Source organism: Petromyzon marinus, chromosome 23 (genome assembly GCF_048934315.1).
Source record: "Petromyzon marinus isolate PM22_M1 ecotype Great Lakes invasive population chromosome 23, UKy_Petmar_22M1.pri1.0, whole genome shotgun sequence".
Taxonomy (NCBI): Eukaryota; Metazoa; Chordata; class Hyperoartia; order Petromyzontiformes; family Petromyzontidae; genus Petromyzon; species Petromyzon marinus.
In genome coordinates, this window is record NC_133689.1 from 10,286,703 (window position 1) to 10,308,528 (window position 21,826).

Here is a 21,826-nt window from a genome sequence, read left to right on the forward strand (position 1 = left end):
TAAAAACGGCTGGAGCACAGCAAACAAGAGGTGGAATGACAATCAAGATAGCCGAGTGAATCGGGCCCACTGACAATAAGAGCATGTGCTAATTTTCTAATTTATTCCAAGGAACCACTTGCACCATTTCCTTAACACCTGTTTTATTTCCAGAAAGGGTAAAACCTATTTTATATTTTCATCATTTTTGATACTGGCAAAAAGGTCCCATATATATTTACAGTGATGGAAAAAAAATATTTGATCCCCTGCTGATTTTGTACGTTTGCCCACTGACAAAGAAATGATCAGTCTACAATTGTAATGGTAGGTTTATTTGAACAGTGAGACACAGAATAACAACAACAAAATCCAGAAAAACGAATGTCAAAAATGTTATAAATTGATTTGCATTTTAATGCGGGAAATAGGTATTTGACCCCCTCTCAATCATAAAGATTTCTGGCTCCCAGGTGAGATAGGAGCACACTCTTAAAGGGAGTGCTCCTAATCTCAGCTTGTGACCTGTATAAAAGACACCTGTCCACAGAAGCAATCAATCAATCAGATTCCACACTCTCTACCATGGCCAAGACAAAAGAGCTCTCCAAGGATGTCAGGGACAAGATTGTAGACCTACACAAGGCTGGAATGGGCTACAAAACCATTGCCAAGCAGCTTGGTGAGAAGGTGACAACAGTTGGTGCGATTATTCGCAAATGGAAGAAACACAAAATAACTGTCAATCTCCCTCGGCCAGGGGCTCCATGCAAGATCTCACCTCGTGGAGTTGCAATGATCATGAGAACAGTGAGGAATCAGCCCAGAACTACACGGGAGGATCCTGTCAATGATCTCAAGGCAGCTGGGACCATAATCACCAAGAAAACAATTGGTAACACACTACGCCGTGAAGGACTGAAATCCTGCAGCGCCCACAAGGTCCCCATGCTCAAGAAAGCACATATACATGCCCGTCTGAAATTTGCCAATGAACATCTGAATGATTCAGAGGACAACTGGGTGAAAGTGTTGTGGTCAGATGAGACCAAAATGGAGCTCTTTGGCATCAACTCAACTCGCCGTGTTTGGAGGAGGAGGAATGCTGCCTATGACTCCAAGAACACCATCCCCACCGTCAAACATGGAGGAGGAAACATTATGCTTTGGGGGTGTTTTTTCTGCTTAGGGGACAGGACAACTTCACCGCATCAAAGGGACGACGGATGGGGCCATGTACCGTCAAATCTTGGGTGAGAACCTCCTTCCCTCAGCCAGGGCATTGAAAATGGGTCGTGGATGGGTATTCCAGCATGACAATGACCCAAAACACACGACCAAAGCAACAAAGGAGTGGCTCAAGAAGAAATACATTAAGGTCCTGGAGTGGCCTAGCCAGTCTCCAGACCTTAATCCCATAGAAAATCTGTGGAGGGAGCTGAAGGTTCGAGTTGCCAAACGTCAGCCTCGAAAACTTAATGACTTGGAGAAGATCTGCAAAGAGGAGTGGGACAAAATCCCTCCTGAGATGTGTGCAAACCTGGTGGCCAACTACAAGAAACGTCTGATCTCTGTGATTGCCAACAAGGGTTTTGCCACCAAGTACTAAGTCATGTTTTGCAGAGGGGTCCAATACTTATTTCCCTCATTAAAATGCAAATCAATTTATAACATTTTTGACATGCGTTTTTCTGGATTTTTTTTGCTGTTATTCTGTCTCTCACTGTTCAAATAAACCTACCATTAAAATTATAGACTCATCATTTCTTCGTCAGTGGGCAAGCGTACAAAATCAGCAGGGCATCAAATACTTTTTTTCCTCACTGTAACTATTCAACCCGAGCTATAAGTGTTCTGATACTTGCATTGTATCCGTACTGTTCGCCCTTTTGGCGTTCTCTGGTCTAACGCTGGTGAAACAAGGCCATGAAAAGGCTGTCTCTGGTGTAGGCCAATCAATTTCAAAGAAAATGCATATATTATCAAGGCATGTTTGTTTGGATTTTCTGACACATGTGTGGCAAAAAAGGTACCTATTTGGTGTATGAGCATCTTCACACCTCCTGTTTTATTGCCAAAAGGGTAAAAATACAAAGGAAAAAAATAACAAAATTCACACTGGCACAAAGGTACCATTAAAATAACCGCACCATTATGTATCCACAGCTCTTTTATTTTGCTTGCTCCGCACTACCCCAAGTGAAATTCTTATTTCCTGACCCTCAATTACGATCTATGCCTGTTCTCGTTTCTCATCAATACAGCATTCCTAAACACACACGTTTGTTACCCGTCTTCCGGCACGATGTCGTTTACACTCACTGGACCATGAGTGCAACTTTTGCACAAACAACATCAAAGGCAGTAAAACACACTCCCAATAGAGCCATCAATAATACTTGTAACGTCACACCTATTTTGACATTTTTGCAACTGGTTGCATCTCCACATTTCTGGCTGCCATGTGGCACTGCAGTGTAGTACGTTCGACCCACGATCGGAAAGGGTCACACAATATAAATATCCCGCTCTGGGATCGGCTTATCTCATCACCCAATTCAGGGTCTATAAAATGGACACCACAAAGTGTGGGAATCAACAAGTTGCTTGTTCCGTGGAGAGAATGGCACAGCTCCGAAAGCGAATGCCTTCGTTCCACCAGTAGAGATCAGCGTCAGAACGCCATCGGAGATGAAGGCCTGTTTGGGCCAATCAGAGAACAGGAGAACCCTTGTCAAAGACGCTAATTGGTTCCACCTTTTAAAGGCTTAATTCGTTCAGTTAGCATTGGAAAAGTTACCCCTTTTTCACCCACAAAACGTACTTTATAATATTTAAACAATGGATATCAATAAGGAAAGATACCAACAACATTACAAACACGTAATATTAACATAAGCATGGTTAATCAATGGATTAATTAATATATACTGTACTAACAGCCCGCTGTTAACAGGGGAATGGTTGGTAAGCAAACACATTGGGCTCTACGGAGACCCGTCGTTAAGCGTTTAGTCGTTAACAGGGGTGGTCGTTAACAGGGGTTCTACTCTACAATACACTACACTATACACTACACAACTATACACTACATTATACACTACACAACTATACACTACACTACTATACACTAAACAACTATACACTACACTATACACTACACAACTATACACTACACTATACAACTATACACTACATTATACACTACACAACTATACACTACACTATACACTACACTACTATATACTACACTATTATACACTACACTATACACTACACTACTATACACGGCACTATACATTACACATTGGGCTCTATGGATGCCCGTCGTTAAGCGAATAGACGTTAACAGGGGTGGTCGTTAAGAGGGGTTCCGCTATAGCGGAGTCCACGCTCCACCGCCTTGTGCACAGAGGCCTCCTACAAGATTGGGCCGGTGTCACCACCGTTCTGGCGAACCCACGGGCCCCTCGGATGGCAAGGGATGCACTGATCACGATCGTTGCATATTTTTGCACGTTAATATTTTTTTGTTCCACAACAAGTGTGCACCTTTTAGCAATTGTTCGCCTTGTATATATATTTTTTTTTATCCCAGGTCTCCCTTCAGAACGAAAAACTTGTTCTGTAAATGGGCTTTTATATAACAATAATACATGAGAGCCCATTTACACGTAGACATCCTGCGTGTTGTGAAGTTAAGAAAATGTAAATTAGATGTATTCGCATCAGCCGACACTTTCACTGTTGCAATCATTGTGGAAGAATCGTGGCTTTGTGTAAAAGATAACAGTCTGTTCTTGATGCTTCATTTGGTGTAGTTTTTCCATCATATGTTTGCCCATCAAGTCTTCCAAACTGAGCACGGCGAAACCAATGTTGTATACCAGCAAAGGTTAAGCAAGCAAACTCTGGCCCCGTTTGAACCCTATGAAGCTCATCAGCGGAGTGTGTGCCCTTTTCATGAATGTACAAAATTATAATGACTCCACGGCAGGATGCGAGGTCTCTCTGCGCCTCTGGTTTTGTTAGAATGTATTTCATAACGATGCCCGGTGCGGGTTGGTGAATAGCAGGCCCAGGGTCGAATTAGGTAACACAACGCCACTGATGTTAGCCGTGACCGGTAATCAAACACGGGATACAAGGTGAACCACTTTGCAATTATGCCCTTCCCCATGTTAAATCGGGACTAAAATATTACGTTTATATTTTTTTAATGCAATGAAAGACCATGTCCGTTTAGTGTTGCATTACCTCCATGCCAACAAGACGGATAATTATAATTTCCAAAATGTCTGCAGAACAAACGAATAAGTCACGTTTATTTAAATGCGTGTGCATATGTATGCACATGTTACCCCTGTCTTCAGATGTTTAATTTCCCAATGATGAATTGCAACAATGTGTTTACAGTGGGTTCGTTGAGAATAAAATCAATGATTGGGAAATTAACCGATTATAAATATAAAAGGGGTGATTTACACACCCTGCGGAAACAAACACAGCAACAATACGATCAATCAGTGTTTGCTTGATTACTTACTGCTCAACCAATGCAGCAAGGAGCAACCTTCAGGATATTTTCAACATCACAAAAAACGGCAAGTTCATTGCCTCGTTCCTGGGGCAACGGAAAACTCAGATAGTTTGCAGAATAATTGCAGAATAATACTCAGCCCATGCAGAAACTCACAGTAAACAACTTCCAATATCCATGTAACATCTAACTGCCTCCACGCTCAAACAAGTGTAGTGAGTCCAACTGAGTCGCAGACGTTGTCTTGGGAGCAACACGTTTTTATTAAACTCTTAGCACAACAAACTCCAAGCTATTGACACAACACACTCTCGGGTGGTGACTACCCAACTAACCACGCTACGGCGGAACTAGACACGGTTCCACTATCCCGGTCCAGACCACAAGCTGCGACCCGGACCGCGTGGCTGGAGGCTTCTTCAAACTCGAGAGAAAAGTCTCGCCGTGACGTACGCAAATACTGATTAGTGAGATAAAATATAAATAAACAAGAGATGTATCTACGTACGTGTGTGTATGTTAAAATTATTTCGCACCATATGTAGCCAACCGCGCTAATTGGAGGTGCAGGGGGAGGACAACACACTAAACACAAGCAGTTCTAAATAAACGAGTTTTCAATCTAGATTTAAAAGTGCACAGCTATAGCGGCTTTTTTAATATCGGAAGGAAGAACGTTCTAGATGGCCGCAGACACGCATCTGAAAGAAGGGAAATGCAGTGACTGTCGTTGTTCGATGGCCAGCCAAAAGCCGCTGCAAGGACCACCGGGGAGATAGCGTTGATAGAGCTGCAGACAAGAGATTAGTGAGAAGAACGTGGCATCGACTAGACAGACATACGTGAAGAGACGAGGGATACAGATTTAGGGGCCATGTGCGAAAAAATGCCGACGTCATACGTTGTCATAGCGTCCGCACAGGTGACGCACTACGTCACGCGGTCTGCCAGCGCGCGTGATTTGTAATGTGAGGCCTGCTGGAAAATATAGTGAGATCATCCTGACCTCGGGGGATGCCGAGGAAAGATGCGTGGACACGAGCACACTGCAGCTGTTGTGCATGGCCAGTAATCGAACCTCTTTCAGGAGGATGGCAAGGTGCGGTGCGCACCCCACTAATCCTGCATGTCCATCCGCACACACCTAACGGCACAGTATGCCCTGAGCATGTAACTTCAAAATAATCACGTTCTAGTTATTTTACGTTCAATTCATCGCAACAGGATTTGAAAGGCGCAGCTGTCGAAATGCAATTGTCATTTGATATATTTTGACCAAATGAAGGTACCCGAGGACACAAATTTTGTTGGGCCAAGAGCAGAAATGAAATTGCTTACGTGCATCAATGAGTCCAGATATTGTCTGAATAGCCATGAGCTATTATGACCCATTCACGTGCACCTCATCTAATTACCCAATGCATGTGTTTTCCCGTGATGTGATCACAAGGCAGTAGACTGACAGACCGGTCTCTGATTGGATCTCTCGGCAATATACTGGCAGAACAGTCCCTAATGGGGTCCAAAAGCAGTAGACTGACATACCGGTCCCTGATGGGATCTAAAGGCAGTAGACTGACAGACCGGTCTCTGATGGGATCTAAAGGCAGTAGACTGACAGACCGGTCTCTGATGGGATCTAAAGGCAGTAGACTGACAGACCGGTCTCTGATGGGATCTAAAGTCAGTAGACTGACAGATCAGTCCCTGGTGGAATCTAAAGGCAATAGACTGACAGATGAGTCCCTGGTGGGATCTAAAGGCAGTGGACTGACAGACCGGTCTCTGATGGGCTCTAAAGGCAGTAGACTGACAGACCGGCCTCTGATGGGATCTAAAGGCAGTAGACTGACAGAGTGGTCTCTGATGGGATCTAAAGGCAGTAGACTGACAGACCGGTCTCTGATGGGATCTAAAGGCAGTAGACTGACAGACCTGTCTCTGATGGGATCTAAAGGCAGTAGACTGACAGACCGGTCTCTGATGGGATCTAAAGGCAGTAGACTGACAGACCGGCCTCTGATGGAATCTAAAGGCAGTAGACTGACAGACCTGTCTCTGATGGGATCTAAAGGCAGTAGACTGACAGACCGGCCTCTGATGGAATCTAAAGGCAGTAGACTGACAAACAGGTCCCTGGTGGGATCTAAAAGCAGTAGACTGACTAATTGGCCTCTGATGGGATATCTATTCAGTAGACTGACAAGCCTGCCTCTGATGGGGGCTTTCAACAATAGGGTTTCTGCAAGAAATGTTGACAATATAGAGACAGACCAAGAGTAAGTACAAATACAAAGACACCCCTATGTTAGCCAGTGGCACCTACAAAAGCCGGCACGGCACACGATGGGGTGGGTGGCCAGCACCACGCCCAACCGCCTTTGCCTCCCCAGTAGCGATGTGTACACACCGCACCAGGTACTAATTTGCGGCTGAGTCGACCTAGGGGAGGGTCGAAGACCGATTCACACAATCGTCACTGGTGTTGACCGTGAGCGAGAATCGAACTCGGGTCTTTGCCGTGTTCGTGGCGCAGAGCGCAGCGTGCTAACTGCTGCGCCACCGCTCTCCAAGTAAGAGTAAATGCACGGGCACTTGAATATCCAATGCGCGCGCACACTGGAGCGAGACTGGGCACACACTCACGACAATGTACGCCGCAACAACAACAACAAAAAAAAACCAAGGGGTGATCACAATGGCCAGCGTTAAAGCTCCAACGCAGATTTATAACCTTCATTCGTCTTCATTTCCACAATCCACCCGAACTGTCAGCGTGGCGACTAAGTAGCTGGCAGCCTCTGATTTCGTCTGTACCTGCGGTAGCGAACTCTGATGATGGATAATTCATCACGCGCGCATTGTATTCGTGAGCCATTGACGAGCAAAGCTGCAGGGCTTTTTCTCTTGTTTAAATACTGTCGCCTTCTTTCCTCCTCGTGGCCCCCGCGAGTCATAAACGCTACGGCGATGAGCAAACACTCGGCGGAATTCCCACCAGCGGTCTCACCGACGCACGCAAAAATCGCGCCCACCCTTGCGAGCTGTTTGACAACAAACTTATAATAACACTGAAGCCTCGTGTGTGATTTACGGCCAAGGGGCCGTCCATAAATGACGTCACGCACCTAGGGGGGTGGGGGGGTCAGACATTTGTGACGATGTGTGACGAGAGGGAGGTGGGTGGGTTTGAGAAATGTGACGTCACATCAAAATGCGCAACTTTAAATAAATATAGACAACACGTTCTACTTAATTAAATAGACTTTTTTTTTTATATATATAAATGTTTTCTCCTACAACATCAGAATGCAGCGCCACATTAAATACTGTACGCACTACAATGACAATAGTTTAAAGAGATTTGAAGCATGTTTTATTGGGGGGGAGGGGGGGGCAGAGCTTTGTGACGTCATATTTGAGCGGGGGGGTCTGACTTTTTGTAACGCCGTGTGACGCCGTGCCCTATGAACAAGCGTGCACTTTCATTGTACAAGTCAATGTAATGTGCAGCTCAATGATGTTGGCATGGTCGACTTCGTAAGGTATGAAAGAAGTTCAACATACATACATATGTGTCATATATGAACATGGAATACGGATGCATGCACACATCACATGCAAAGACAGAGATCCCCAAGTGTCGCTGCTGTTAGCGAGCACCTATTAAGCCCGGAACGGCACACGACGAGGTGATGGCCAGCACCACGCCCGGCCGCCTTTGTATCCCCGGTGGCGAAGTTTAGACACCGCACTACGTACTCGTTTAGGCTGAGTCGACCTAGGGGAGTCCCAGGACCTCACAAGTCCCCGCAAACCGACACGGCATGCGGAGGGCCTCCGTCCTTCCGTTGGCTTGACGAAGGAGTCTGCCATTATAAGCTTCAAATAATTATCATTATTTGAAGCTTGTCTTGCAAAAAAAAATAGGATAAGATTAAGGCTGACAGATGCAACAGCAGCAGGAGAGAAGCTGGCTCGTTTGTAGCACCGGTGATTGATGAGCTCAGCCCAGGCATCCTCAACCGAACCTCACTCCACCACTGGGCCAGATTAAATGGACACTGATGAACGCCAATTCGGTTTCTCCCACCGCTTCATTCAAATTCCAACGAGGGCGCGCCGCCAGACTCACCAACGTTTGAATGCAATCTATCAGCGTGCAAGTCAGCGAATGCACACGTTGATTGAGCTAGCCGAGGGGTGGCTACGCTCCCGCGTGTGTTCCCCACGATCGTCCACGTATGTGTCAAACCCATCTAATTCGCGGCGCAAAATTAATCGTGCAGGAGGATAAACATTCATGTCGCTGTAACCGTGGTGTTTTTTTTTTACTATATTTCAAGTAAATTGATAACGGCTTTTGTACACGATTAAAATAAAGTGTCCTCAGTGAAACGACAAGAATGTCAAGTAGGGTAATACAAAACAAAGTCTAACAACGATGAGCACTGGGAAAACTACACTGGATAGATGAGAGAGAAAATGAACTCCGTTGGGAAATGCACTCCTTATCGACGAGAGTGTGCTTTGTCGTATATGTATGTGTCCATGTATTTCGTCAAGGCGACAAGCAGGGAGAGGTGGCACACTGGACCGCGCACTGAACTAAGTAGGTGGCAACTTGCGACCGACGCCCTACCACGGCTCATCACGAGTGGTGAGTGATATCTGAACCCCAGGGGGAATCTTCATTTAGAGGTTTGACTCAGCATGACATTGGTACCGAGTGTGTGGTTTATAAACATCAGCACTTGAAAGACCAAAGTTGGCAAGGCATTCCATGGCCACAGAAATCACCCCAACAGTCTATATTGGGAAGATCTCTGTGCGTGTGTGTGTGCGCGCGTAATCAGGTGTGTGCGCGTAATCAGGCGTGTGCGTGTAAATCAGTCTCTGCCACTTTGGACTGCGTGAAGATTAAAACGCATTATGGTTACAAAATGGAATAACGTCGTCCTATCTCGTTGTTCCGCTTCCTCATGAATGCATTCTCCAGCCGCTTGGCGAGCTCGAAGACAAAACATGTCATATTTATCACGTTCAATAATTCACCATTTGCATTATTTAAAAAAAAAATGTTGACTTGAGGGCGAGACACGCGACTCATTTTGCCTGACGGATTCGCCACCTGCTTCGACTGAGACGACGAGCCACTTCGCTGAGCTATCATTTGTGGCCTGGTCGCCTCTGAAAAAGAAGCTAACAGCTCAGTGATTTGCTTACCTTGCCTGAACGCTGTTCTCATGTCGTGTTTTTAATATCGTTTGTTTGTTGTCACTGGCGGAGCCAGTGGGGGTGGCACGTGCCCCCTCCCCCCCCCCCAATAATCCGATCGAAATCCATATTTTCGATCGGACCATTGGGGTTTATTAGTAATGAATCGGCATTTTGCGACCCCCACTGCCACTGTGTAGCATATTGTTACGAGCCAGGGACTCTGTGAGTCCATAATTGGCAATAAGTAACGGAAAATCAGTTATAAGTGACTCACAGAATTGTGTGCAGTTGCGTGTACAGTCCACGACTCCCCTGAAGGTATTCACCTCCAGCGAGCTCGATGATGCCGATCACACAACGCGGTTCGAATTCGACCCTCGATCGATGGCTGTGCCATCGCCGCACACGCGTCGAACAAAAAGCAAGGGACAAGTCCTTACTTATTACTAACAACTCCTTACTTATTAACAACTCCTCTATCATTTTTTCTTTGCTGGAGGGGTTGCCCCCCCCTACCTGCAAATCCTGGCTCCGCCATTGTTGTGGTTACTTTCTGACCCACCCCAACAGGACATCTGTGAAAAATAGCTTTTAAGATTCATCGGATTCCTCCGGTATTAATACATATCCTGATTCTGATTATTGGGACGCAGCCAGGATGGGTGGGAGAATTCCAACAGGTTGCATCGCAACAATCACTCTCATCCGGCACACCCACAATGCAATGTTGAATTTAAATTGTCCGTGACTGAAATGGGATTTTAGTTTGCGTAGCAGTAGCAGGCAGGCAGACTGGCGACATCACACCACAGCGGCTACACGGTACGACCGGGCAGCGCTGTGCATTGCCACCTGGTACTCCGGAGGCGGGGTGGGTTACATAATTCGTTGTCAGCGGAAACGTTCAGAAACGCTCGCTCTGCGACCAGGTCGATTGCAGAATTCAAGTACAGCGAGAAGGCTGATGAAGCGATTTGTGAGTGGGGTTTTTTTTCTTCTTCTTCTTCGGGTTTTATCCCCTTGTATTCATGGGTTGCATCTGAGCATCCAGTCTCCTCCCACATACAAGATACGCATTCAAAAGCAATCGGCCAACGATCCGAATGCAGGGATCATCTAAAAACAACGTTGGGGCTCGGGCAGGCGTTCCTTGGTAAGCAACATTTTAAAAATAGATATTATTTCATACATTATTTCACGGGTTAAAAAGCTGAATGCCAATTGAAAGTTCACAGCCGTGAAGGGAAGCGCCTCGCGCTCCAACGACCCATCGGTGCAACGTTCATCGATTCCGTGGGCCCGCAGGTCGGCTGCAGACGTTCCACGACGTCGCAATGAAGGGGTCAGCCTCGCCGTAGCACAACTGTTGTTTTGCGGAATCCGTTTCTCTGCCCTGTGGCTAACGGCCCCCCTTTAAAAAAACCTTCGCACGCGCACCACGGGTAATGCCGCGGCGACGAGATGCGTTAAACGTAGACGCAAATGAAAGCAATGCCCTCGCGAACGCGTGGCGCGCTTGTACAAGACGCCAGACAGAAACGCCTCGCCGACACCGCAGACGCATTTTAACACGTGGGCTTGATGAAGCTGGTTGTATTCACTGGCGAAACGTCGCACTCAGATTGTAACTGTTGTGGCTTTGCTCTCCAACACACCGGCGCGTTGTACTAGTAACGAATTGGCCACGTTCTGTTCAAGTGACAAACCTTACTAATTGGCTGTGTCGGGTGGTGGCGGGTTTAACGACACAACGTTTATATATTTACGCGATCTAACCCCCCCCCAAAAAAAACCTGTGTTACCGCAGATGCGCTTATGCGACCGTCTGGAAACGCTCTGCCTTCTGATGATGAGGAATCGGCTGGGGAGATGTGCAACTTTAAGTCACCTCGATGAAGAACGCATTTCTCTAGAACCGTTTTCTGTGCACAGTTTGTTGTCCTTCCGCCGGCACCTCCGATTAGCGCGGTTGGATACATACAGCGCGTAAAAGAAGTTCAGCGTGCGTACATACATGGACGTGTGAAATATTTGTGCATTGTGGTCGGAGTAACATAGGGGCGCGAGAGGGGAGACCAGTGCCCATGATTGGGGGGCCGTCATACCAAAAAAAGGGACTGGCTTAGAGGATGGCTGCTCATGACAGTACAGATGGTGTAACCATGCACAGTGCAGCTTCAACCATGAGCAGCATTACAATGTATGGGCTCTGTGGGGTTAGGGTGTTCGACTTTGAAAGCAGGAGATATTGCAAGTTCATTCGCAGGTCTGAATTTAAACTCATCACAGTGTTCGTCCGGAGTCGATAAAATTCGCGCCACTGCACGGTGAGACGTCAGTGGTTTAGCCTATGGGGAGACATGCCCCCATCACAGCAATGTGGACATTCCACGACTGGTGCCTCGGGGTAAGAGAGTGGGGATGAGCTCGGGCCGAACGATTAATCGAATTCAAATTGATATTGCAATTTTAAACAATACGATTTACAAATTGCAAAGGCTGTGATTTTTTGCGATTTGAAAAGTCCTATGATTTCCTTATTGGAATTGTAAAACTTTTATTATAACTTTATTTATTTAACTTAACAATTGTTACATGTTTGATTGTTATATTTCAATTAATATATTTTAATAAATACATGTTGGAAGCAGTTAATAAGTATTACGTTCTCATCCTTGCATTTGAATATATTGAGCAGTTAATATTTTGATGGTATCACGTGGTAATGCTCCATCACATGTTTTACATCTATAACACAGTGAATATTGAACTGAAGCTTGACCTAAACAAATTTTAATCGCAAATCAAATCGCAATATCTGTCAGAAAAATCGCAATTAGATATTTTCCCAAAATCGTTGAGCACTAGGATAAGCCCTGGAGCCCATTGCCGCAGACCCTTTTGAGCGGGATCTCACCGATTGATGTAATGTAATTAAGTATTTACGTACGTTCGTGTGAAGTCCGTCGACACCCAGCGAGCTATCATTTGTGGCCAGGTCGCTTCTGAGAAATAAGCGAATACCTCAGTGGGCTCTGCCTGGTAGGTTGGGGATGGTTTACTTTTAATTTGTATGTCTTTGGGTGATTTGTTTTGCCTTCCCAGTACTTTGCACTGCTATCGTGTGTTTGTGCTGTTTGTCGCTGTCACGTCCTCACCCGCCCCTACTTGACATCTGCGACAAAGAGCTTCACAGCTCATGGAATTCCTACAGTGTCAAGAAATATTCTGAATCTGAATAAATCACTTTGAGGTGGGCGCTGCTATCCCATTACCCTGCCTCCCCACACAAACCCCACACACACACATCTACCCAATGCCAGGCGCCTGGCCATTCTATGATTATGAACGAGACTCGCATCACATGCCAGGGATATTTGTAAATAGCAGAGTGCCTGTACCGACGGTGGGAAATACCGTAGCAGGTCAGGGTCAAATGAAGCACGCGTTTCATAATTTATACCGCGGCTGCATAAATATCTTCCAAATGACTCCTCGTTCATTGCAATTGGCTGCGGCTTGTAGAGCATTTCTCCCAGGCATACATACAGATGAGCCACTTAAAAATAGGAAATGCTCGTGCAAAATGGTAGAAACATCAGCTTGAGAGTCTACATTGTGCTCTCTTTAAACTGTACAGCCCCAACATTAAATAACAATGAGGTGAAAAAAAAGCATTACAATTGGATATGATTGCAATTTGCTTGGGGGGGGTGATGGCGGCGCCTTTTGTAATCGCGGCACCTAAGGTCTTTGACCTCGTTGCCGTTCGAGGTGACGACTTCCAAGACACCGCAACATCTTCAAAGCCTGACTAAAAAAACACATCTATTTAAAATGGCTTTCTCTCTCGTCGTTATTCTCGAACGCCTTTCAAACTTCTTCGCCTTCAACTATTGCCGCCTTTTCACGCACAGCGCCCTGACAATGACCGTTTAAGGGCGCTTTATGAATTTCAATAATCATAAAAACGAGTCGTTCATACACTGACCATATTAAGTGTAACCTTTTTCAGGATATAACGTACTATTTCATAACTATTGGCCGTGGTCATGATTCGTACGATTGCCCAATGCTTGATTTCGTGGGGTTATTTTGCGGACACAGTATTGTGCAGATCGCCTGGAGGAGGAAGAAGAAGAGGAAGAAGAAGAATATATGAAATTCAAACCCACGCGTATATTCGAGGGAAAAAAATTTACGTGCCGCAACTTTCTTTTTTTAAAGAGAAACTCCCGGGTTATATTCCCAGTCTTTATAAAAAATTCACAGACATTCCCGGGCTACGGTCGAAACGTGAAGGAACAAAAAAAATGAGCGCACTCAGAACCGCCTGTCAGCAGGACGGCTTCAGAACTCCCTGGGTTGCCATGTCATGAAATGCAGCCCCATACGCAGAGTGCCAAGCACGTGCCTGGAATGCAACACGTGCCAGCGAAACTGAGATCTTGGCAGGCAGAGGCAATCGTGCAAACACATCCACTCTCTCTCTCTCAAAGGTCCGTTTTTTAGACATTCAGGCTTTTAGTAAGCAGCGAGTAAGTTATGGGGTGGGAGGGGGGCATATTGATTAGCGCACTACACTATGAACTTGGTGACGCGAGTTTGATTTGTGGCCACTGCTAATGCGCAGTGACGAGCGATAATGGCCCCGAACTTCCCGAACCCGAAAAGACCAGCGTGGCGGAGTGTGGCCAAGCAATTTCCACAACAGGCACGGTGTGGGGGAAGGCCTTAATAATAGCCAGCTCCACTCTTGGTCACGTCTATCTTCACAGCGTTGGTGCTGATAGACAACACAGGGGATACATATTCTTCTAGGCTGAGTCAAGTATTGGGGATGTCCCGATTCAGATGCCACGACGTGCCACTGATGGTTTGTGGCCAGAAATTGAATCTGAATCATCAGGTTCTTAGCAAAGTGTGCTAATCACTTTGTGGTTGGAAAAGACAATATTCCTTCCATATAGCCTGACAGACTGCATGGGCAAGTGCTGTATCTATTCTATTCTGGCAATATTTTCAGGAGCTCAATGCCAATGGGTGGGAGAATGATAACATTCTTACAGCCTACCTGTTACGTATAATAGCGTTTGTTGGGTTAGATTGCGTAAATATGAATGTACTGTTCAACCCACCACCACCCGACACAGACAATTGGTAATGTTTGTCACGTAAACTAAACATGACAATTCGTTACTAGTTCAGCCCACCGGTGTGCTAGAGAGTAAACCCACAACATTTACAATTCTGGCCACACACCATCAAAAACCTCTATTATTGACATTGGTTGTGAAAGCCTACGAGTTAAACCACCTATTACGTGTTTTCGTGTCACCTAAAACACAACCAATGATGTAATTTAGGCCGGGTCTTCGAGTGTCCCCATCTAAATATTGAGGGACTCTCAAAAAACCTGAAGGTGACTTCCTGGCCAGAAACCTGAAGGGAAAACCACGTTGACGTCATCGCCTTACAGGGGACAAGCGCTGTGAGTGAGCACTCTGTGTGGAGCCGGGAAACGAATGGTTCACACACTACAGGAGCATCACAGCGAACCTGGGTTCGAACCCCAGCCATGGCTAACACGGTATTCACACCTGTTCAGGGTATTCCCTCGTTTGAATCGAGTACCTAATGATGAGATAGGATATCAACAATGGAGAAACAAAGATGGTCGGGAATGGTCCTGTCCACACCGCCCCCCTTGTTCATTTATACCGCCATTAATGGTTTGTTCACTGAAAAGCCTTGACTTTTTTTTACAGTATATGACAACGTCAATCAAATTTCGATTTAAAGCTTTCGTGACTGCAAGGATTCATTTTCTTTGGTTCTTTCGGTAAAGTCACGTAGAATGAGAATAAAATAATGAAATAAAAGGCTGCTTGTGTTGTGGCCGAAACGTCGTGAAAATTTTATTGTCTTATTTTATTGCATTATTTTATTCCCATTCTACGTGACTTTACCGAAAGAACCAAAGAAAACGTCAATCAAACATACAAAGAACATGTCACTTTACACACACTTGCAGAAAGTTTGATTGATACCTTTGGCTACTTTTAAGATTAACCATTTGAATATGAAACATCGCCGGGGCAGTTTTATATAAAATGATAGATGCACAATTAATTTTGACCAAACTTTAATTGACCAGATGAGAAGCCTCTAAGACAAAAAAAGTCTGTTCTGCAAGGGTCACCTAATTCAACAAGCCATCCTAGAAACTTGACATCTTCTTTGCTCTCTCTCCAATAGGGGTATAAACAAATGTACATCAATGTCAAACAAGTGACATTGAACGTAGTGTGCCGATCCGATTTCAACCACACTTTGAACGTTCACAGTTATGTGGTAAAGGAACCGGAACGGTTCAAATTAACGTGGCCCTCATGGCTTCTTTCAGGTGCGGTGGTGGCGAGACGTTAACTCCCTCGCCTGATACGGAGCAGGTCGTGGGGTTGAGCGCGAGGCTGACGCCTGCTGTACATTCTTGGTTCTTTCGGTAAGGTCACGTAGATAGAAAATGTAAAATTAAAAGCAAAAAACTCACGACTTTTCGATCGCAACACAAGCGGTCTTGTGTTGCGATCGAAACGTCGTGGGTTTTTTGCTTTTATTTTAGATTTTTGTTTTCTATCTGCGTGACTTTACCGAAAGAACCAGGAATATGAATTACTGCAGTCACGAAAGTTTTAAGCCTGCTGTATATTTGTACTTTGCATGTTCTCCCCGTGGTCACGTGGCGTTTTTTCCGGGTCCTCCGGTTTTTCCCTCCACATTTAGAAACGTAACTTTAGAGGTATTTGTGCTGCTATACATTTCCACGTGATAAGCCACTTCGCCAAGCAATCGTTTGTGGCCAGGTCGCTTCTGAAAAGGAGCTATATAGCTCGGTGGGCCTTACCTTGTGAAATAAAAATTAGTTTAGTTTATGAATCAATCCCTCAATCCTTCACATCATCCACTTTCCTGCACAGACTGTTCTTTAGCTGGTGCCATTGATTCCATTTACAGTACAATGGCGATCATCCCTCTCAACGTGACCAAGGTTTTGGAGTCCAAATATCCCCATTGGACGACCACATCAGCGCCATCACAAGCCGAGGTCCCAACCACTGTATGTTGTACTGCTCCTTCATGTGGAAAGAAACTGTCCGAAAAGTATCGGATGAAGCTTCGAGAGTTGAACGGAGTTCAAAAGAACTCACAAACAAACAGCATCTTGTTGTCAAATACTCAACGCAGAAGACCCCTGGGTTTGATCTTCCACGAAGCTCATGGTCGACCCTGAACGGCATCTTCTGCGCAAACAATGGCAGCTGCGGATAGCTGATGCGCATATCGAATATTAAAAATGAAAAACTCTCCAGTGTGCGACTGTGGTCATCCAGAACAAACCGTACAACACATGCCGACACAATGCCCCGATCCACAAATACGAAGGAGACATCGTCACAGCGGTGATATAGGATCATCTGGATGCCCATCGCTTCTGGTGGGTGGATAACATTCGGAAGTTCCAGTCGCTCACTCACAACCACTTCTCTGGCTCCTCCTCTGTTCAAGAATTTCCATCGAGTGTGCGTGCTTCACAGCGGGATGTGTCGTGTTACAGGTCCGAGTCACATCTCACGCCAGATCAATATTGATTCGAAGTGGGCATCTTCGCAAAACAAAACAGTGCTGTTAAGTCGTGGAGGACGGTGTGGATATGATGAGGCCACAGTTATCAGATGTGCTGCTTGTCACCCATGTATCCACGATTGTTCCTCATCATTTTGAAAATGCGAATAGATCAGCGTCATGGGCCATGAGGTCACGTGGAATTTCACCAACACATGTGTTTTTTTTTTTTACCAGCACGTGCTGTTCATGGTCGAAAACAAAAAAAGCGTGGTTTCAATTGGAGCGTCACATTCCACGAAGGTTCCTTGCGAGCTGTGATTCCGGAGGCTTGAAGGCTTCAGGGCACTCCGAGCAGTGAATCGCTCAGAGCGACCACACTGGCAGTGGGTACCACCACGTCCACGCGGTGTGCTCCGCTCTTCAACAATAAAATAATTTCAATTCATGCGCATATCTACATTGAACTTCTTTCGCACCATACGTAGCCAACTGTGCCAATCGGAGGTGCGGCATTTAAGGTACGTTCGTTTATAAACTAACAATGATTCAATGCTTTAATACGACATTGTATTTACTTTACGTTTATCATAACGCATGTTTTATTTGCTGTAATATTATGAAAAATGTCATGTGTTTAATAGCTAATTTGCGTATTTACTTAAAGTCATTCAGGAAAATTATTATTTACGGATTTATTTAGGCCATGTAGCGTCATCAATGCTAATTGCATCCAACAACGCCGTTTGTTTGCAGCTCCGTTCCTCGGCCTCCCAGAGGTCGCTGCTGACGCATTTGGGCGATTATTTTAATTATCCAGCTGCTCAAGTGTTAACTATTGCAGAGATTTACCTCCCTCCGTACATGCACGCTTGTAGATATCGATGGAAGCAACGTGATCATTGAATTTATATGTTGCAGCGGCGGCTTTTGGCATTCAAACGTGGGAGTAAAAAAAATGCACCATTTCATTGATTAGCATTTGCTCTTCAAGCTAAGCATATGCGTCGTGTTTTGTGTGTACGAATCGATGCTTTTCTATTCAAACGCACTGCGTGTAATGGGTTCGCCTGGCCCCATCGGAGCCTGCTGCATTCACCTAAACGTAAAACATTCATATCGATAACTTCATGAAATCGCGATCCTGAGTTTGGGCCAATTCATTGACCCGCGAGTGAGGTGAAGCATTACACCGCTATTAAAAAGGAATGAGCTTCGAAAGTTGGAGATTTAACATTCAAACTTTAGCCCTCCCTTACACACGACCTACTTCCACGCGTCAATGACAAGGGCATGCCACTGCACACACAAACAAAGGCAGAGATCTCCCGCATAGCCGAAGCAGACTGTTGGGGCAAGTGCTGTTAGCGAGCACCTATAAAGGCTACCACGGCACACAAAAAGGTGGTGGGTGGCCAAAACCACGCCCGGCCGCCTTTGTCTCTCTTGATAGTGGTGGTTACACACCGCACCGGCTACTGATTTGAGGTTGAGTTTACCTAGGGGAGGCCCAGAGCTGGTTCAGATAATGGTCACTAGTGTCGGCCGTCAGCGGGAATCGAACCTGAGTCGCCAGGTTCGTAGCGCAGCGCGCTAACCGCTACACCATCTGATAGTGCACACGCACACAAATACAAAGATCTCCCGTATAATCTCAACAGACGGCTGGGGCAAGTGCTGTTAGGAGCACCTATGTAAGCTGGCACGGCACACGAGGAGGTGGCTGGCAAGCACCACGCCCGGCCGCCTTTGTCTCCCCAGTGGCGATGTTTACACACTCATTTGAGGCGGAGTCGACCTACACGCATGCACAAAAACAAAGATCCCCCATATAGCCTTAACAGACTGTAGGGGCAAGTGCTGTTAGCGAGCACCTATGAAGGCCGGAACGGTACACGAGGGGGTGGGTGGCCAGCACCACGCCCGACCGCCTTAAGTCTCTCCAGTGGCAATGTTTTTTATCCACCGCACCAGGTACTCATTTGAGGCTGAGTCGACCTAGGGGAGGCCCGGGACCGGTTCAGATAATCGTCACCGGTGTTGGCCGTGAGCGGGAAATCGAACCCGGGTCGCCAGGTTCATAGCGCAGCGTAGCGCTAACCGCTACACTACCGCTCCCCACACGCACGCGCACGCACACACAGACACACACACACGTGCGCTCACCAGAGCGAAGGCGCATCAGAGCCGGTGACCTCGAGGAAGTCGTATCCGCTCTCGAGCTGAAAGGAGGTGAATACGAGCGACACGGTGTCGCCCGGCTCGCCCAGCACCAGCCACGTGCACTCGCCGTCGTTCTCGTAGTCGCCGGGGAAGCCGGGACTGCTGATGACGCCGCTCGGCCCGAGCAGGGTCCCACCGCACGCGCCTTCCTCTGCTCGCACCGCAGAGACGTCGACGCAGCGGCGTTAACACGGGGGGGGGGGGGGGTGGGGTGGGGTCAACGCGGCGAGGTCAACGCAGCGGGGTCGATGCAGTGGGGTCGATGCAGTGGGGTGGATGCAATGGGGTCAACGCAGCGGGGACAACGCAGCAACAACATTACTATGGCAGATTAACACAGCAGAGTCAACGCAGCAGCATTAACACAGCAGATTAACACAGCAGATTAACACAGCAGATTAACACAGCAGATTAACACAGCAGATTAACACAGCAGATTAACACAGCAGATTAACACAGCAGATTAACACAGCAGCATTAACACAGCAGATTAACACAGCAGATTAACACAGCAGATTAACACAGCAGAGTCAACGCAACAGCATTAACACAGCAGATTAACACAGCAGATTAACACAGCAGATTGACACAGCAGCATTAACACAGCAGATTAACACAGCAGATTAACACAGCAGAGTCAACGCAGCAGCATTAACACAGCAGATTAACACAGCAGATTAACACAGCAGATTAACACAGCAGATTAACACAGCAGAGTCAACACAGCAGAGTCAACACAGCAGATTAACACAGCAGAGTCAACACAGCAGATTAACACAGCAAAGCCGTTCTACGCGAATTTGATGCTTAAGTTAATAAACAAAACTTATTGAGTCACAAAGAGGCATGCCGTCCTATCGTCATCACTCGTGGGTGAAGGCCGCCCCAAGCCTCCGTCCAGGCCTAGGGACGTATCAACAATACAAGATAATTCTTCACAATCTCGCGACGCAACAATCGCCACTACACACACAAGCCGACGTTGTTGCTCCATCTCCGTGGTAGATTCACTCTCGGTATATGCCCTCATTTGGCTGCCACTCTGTCGTTAGTCTCAACCACCTACTGGTGACGTGTCTTGCCTGAGTCACCTCGCTTTCCTAAACAGTCAATATGCAGTCCACCCCACGGATAGACGCGGGGGAAATCACTGCTCTACAGGATTCATATTGATGATAAATTCACTTGGCGCATGTCATCATCAGCATCATCATCACCACGATACATGGGCAGATAGGCCGGAGGTGCCCACTGCACATTTAGTAATTTGTTTCCACTTTCCTCTGTCCTGTGCCAATATGCTCAAGCAATTCTCTTGGCGCGTGTAGATTATTTAAAATGTTGTGGCTTTGCTCTCCAACGCACCGGTGTGCTGTACAAGTAACGAATTGGCATGTTCTGCTAACGTGACAAACCATCCTAATTGGCTGTGTCGGGTGGTGGCGGGTTTAACGACACATTTTTATATTTACGCGATCTCACCCAAAAAAAAACCTCTATCATGGATGATATTGGTCGCGAAAGCTGACGTGTTAAACTAGATTATTACTTGATGAATCTTGTTTTTTTTAATTCTCATTTACGTTGTTCCTTCTCTCTTACCTTCCCTTCCTCCTATTGATATTTGAAAAAAAAATTCTGTATTCCCGCTCGCAGTCCCTTCGCAAGTGAGGCAGTGAGTCCATTGTTCTCACTCTAGCCCCAACCCGTGAGCTTTGTGTTTCGGGATTCTGCTCGCGGAATTTCTGTGACCCTCCCTCTGCCCCTGTCATTGTTCACGCTCTGTGCCGGGCTCTTGTCGAATACTAAAAGAAATATTTAAAAACAACAACAACAACAGTCAATATGAAGTCTCTAACTTGTGTACATTTCTCGTATCATCGTGTTCCTCCGTCTGTCACTCAGTGGTAATTCCAAGCGTAGACATGCTCCATTACTTGTTTTTTTTGTATTTGGCAAAACGTCCACGGTTTGGTTCCATTGTTTTTGTCAGTGCCCGCGTTTCTGATTCATGACGCAGAGGGTGATGTACGCCGGCGGCATAACCCCCGCCGCGTGACTCAATACCTCAATGCAAGTGAAGTCGCTGCGCCGCCAAAGCAACGAGCCTGAAACGCCACGCTCCAATGTCAGACAGCCCGGGATGCACAGCCGAGGTACATACCAACAACACGAAATCCAAACTGGGCACTCTACTCTTTGATTGAACCACGACGTTTAGGGAGCGCTTGTGTTGCG

At 46.3% G+C, this 21,826-nt stretch overlaps 1 protein-coding gene across 2 annotated transcripts in view; it reads right to left on the reverse strand.

Annotated features, from left to right (window-relative positions):
* The window catches only part of LOC116945092 (CUB and sushi domain-containing protein 1-like), a 630,678-nt gene that overhangs the window by 386,427 nt on the left and 222,425 nt on the right, over positions 1 to 21,826 (reverse strand). For both annotated transcript variants that reach the window (XM_032959197.2, XM_032959196.2), the window contains exon 5: positions 19,532 to 19,739. In XM_032959197.2, the coding sequence (XP_032815088.2) occupies positions 19,532 to 19,739 (208 nt within the window). The remainder of the gene's footprint in view (positions 1 to 19,531; positions 19,740 to 21,826) is intronic.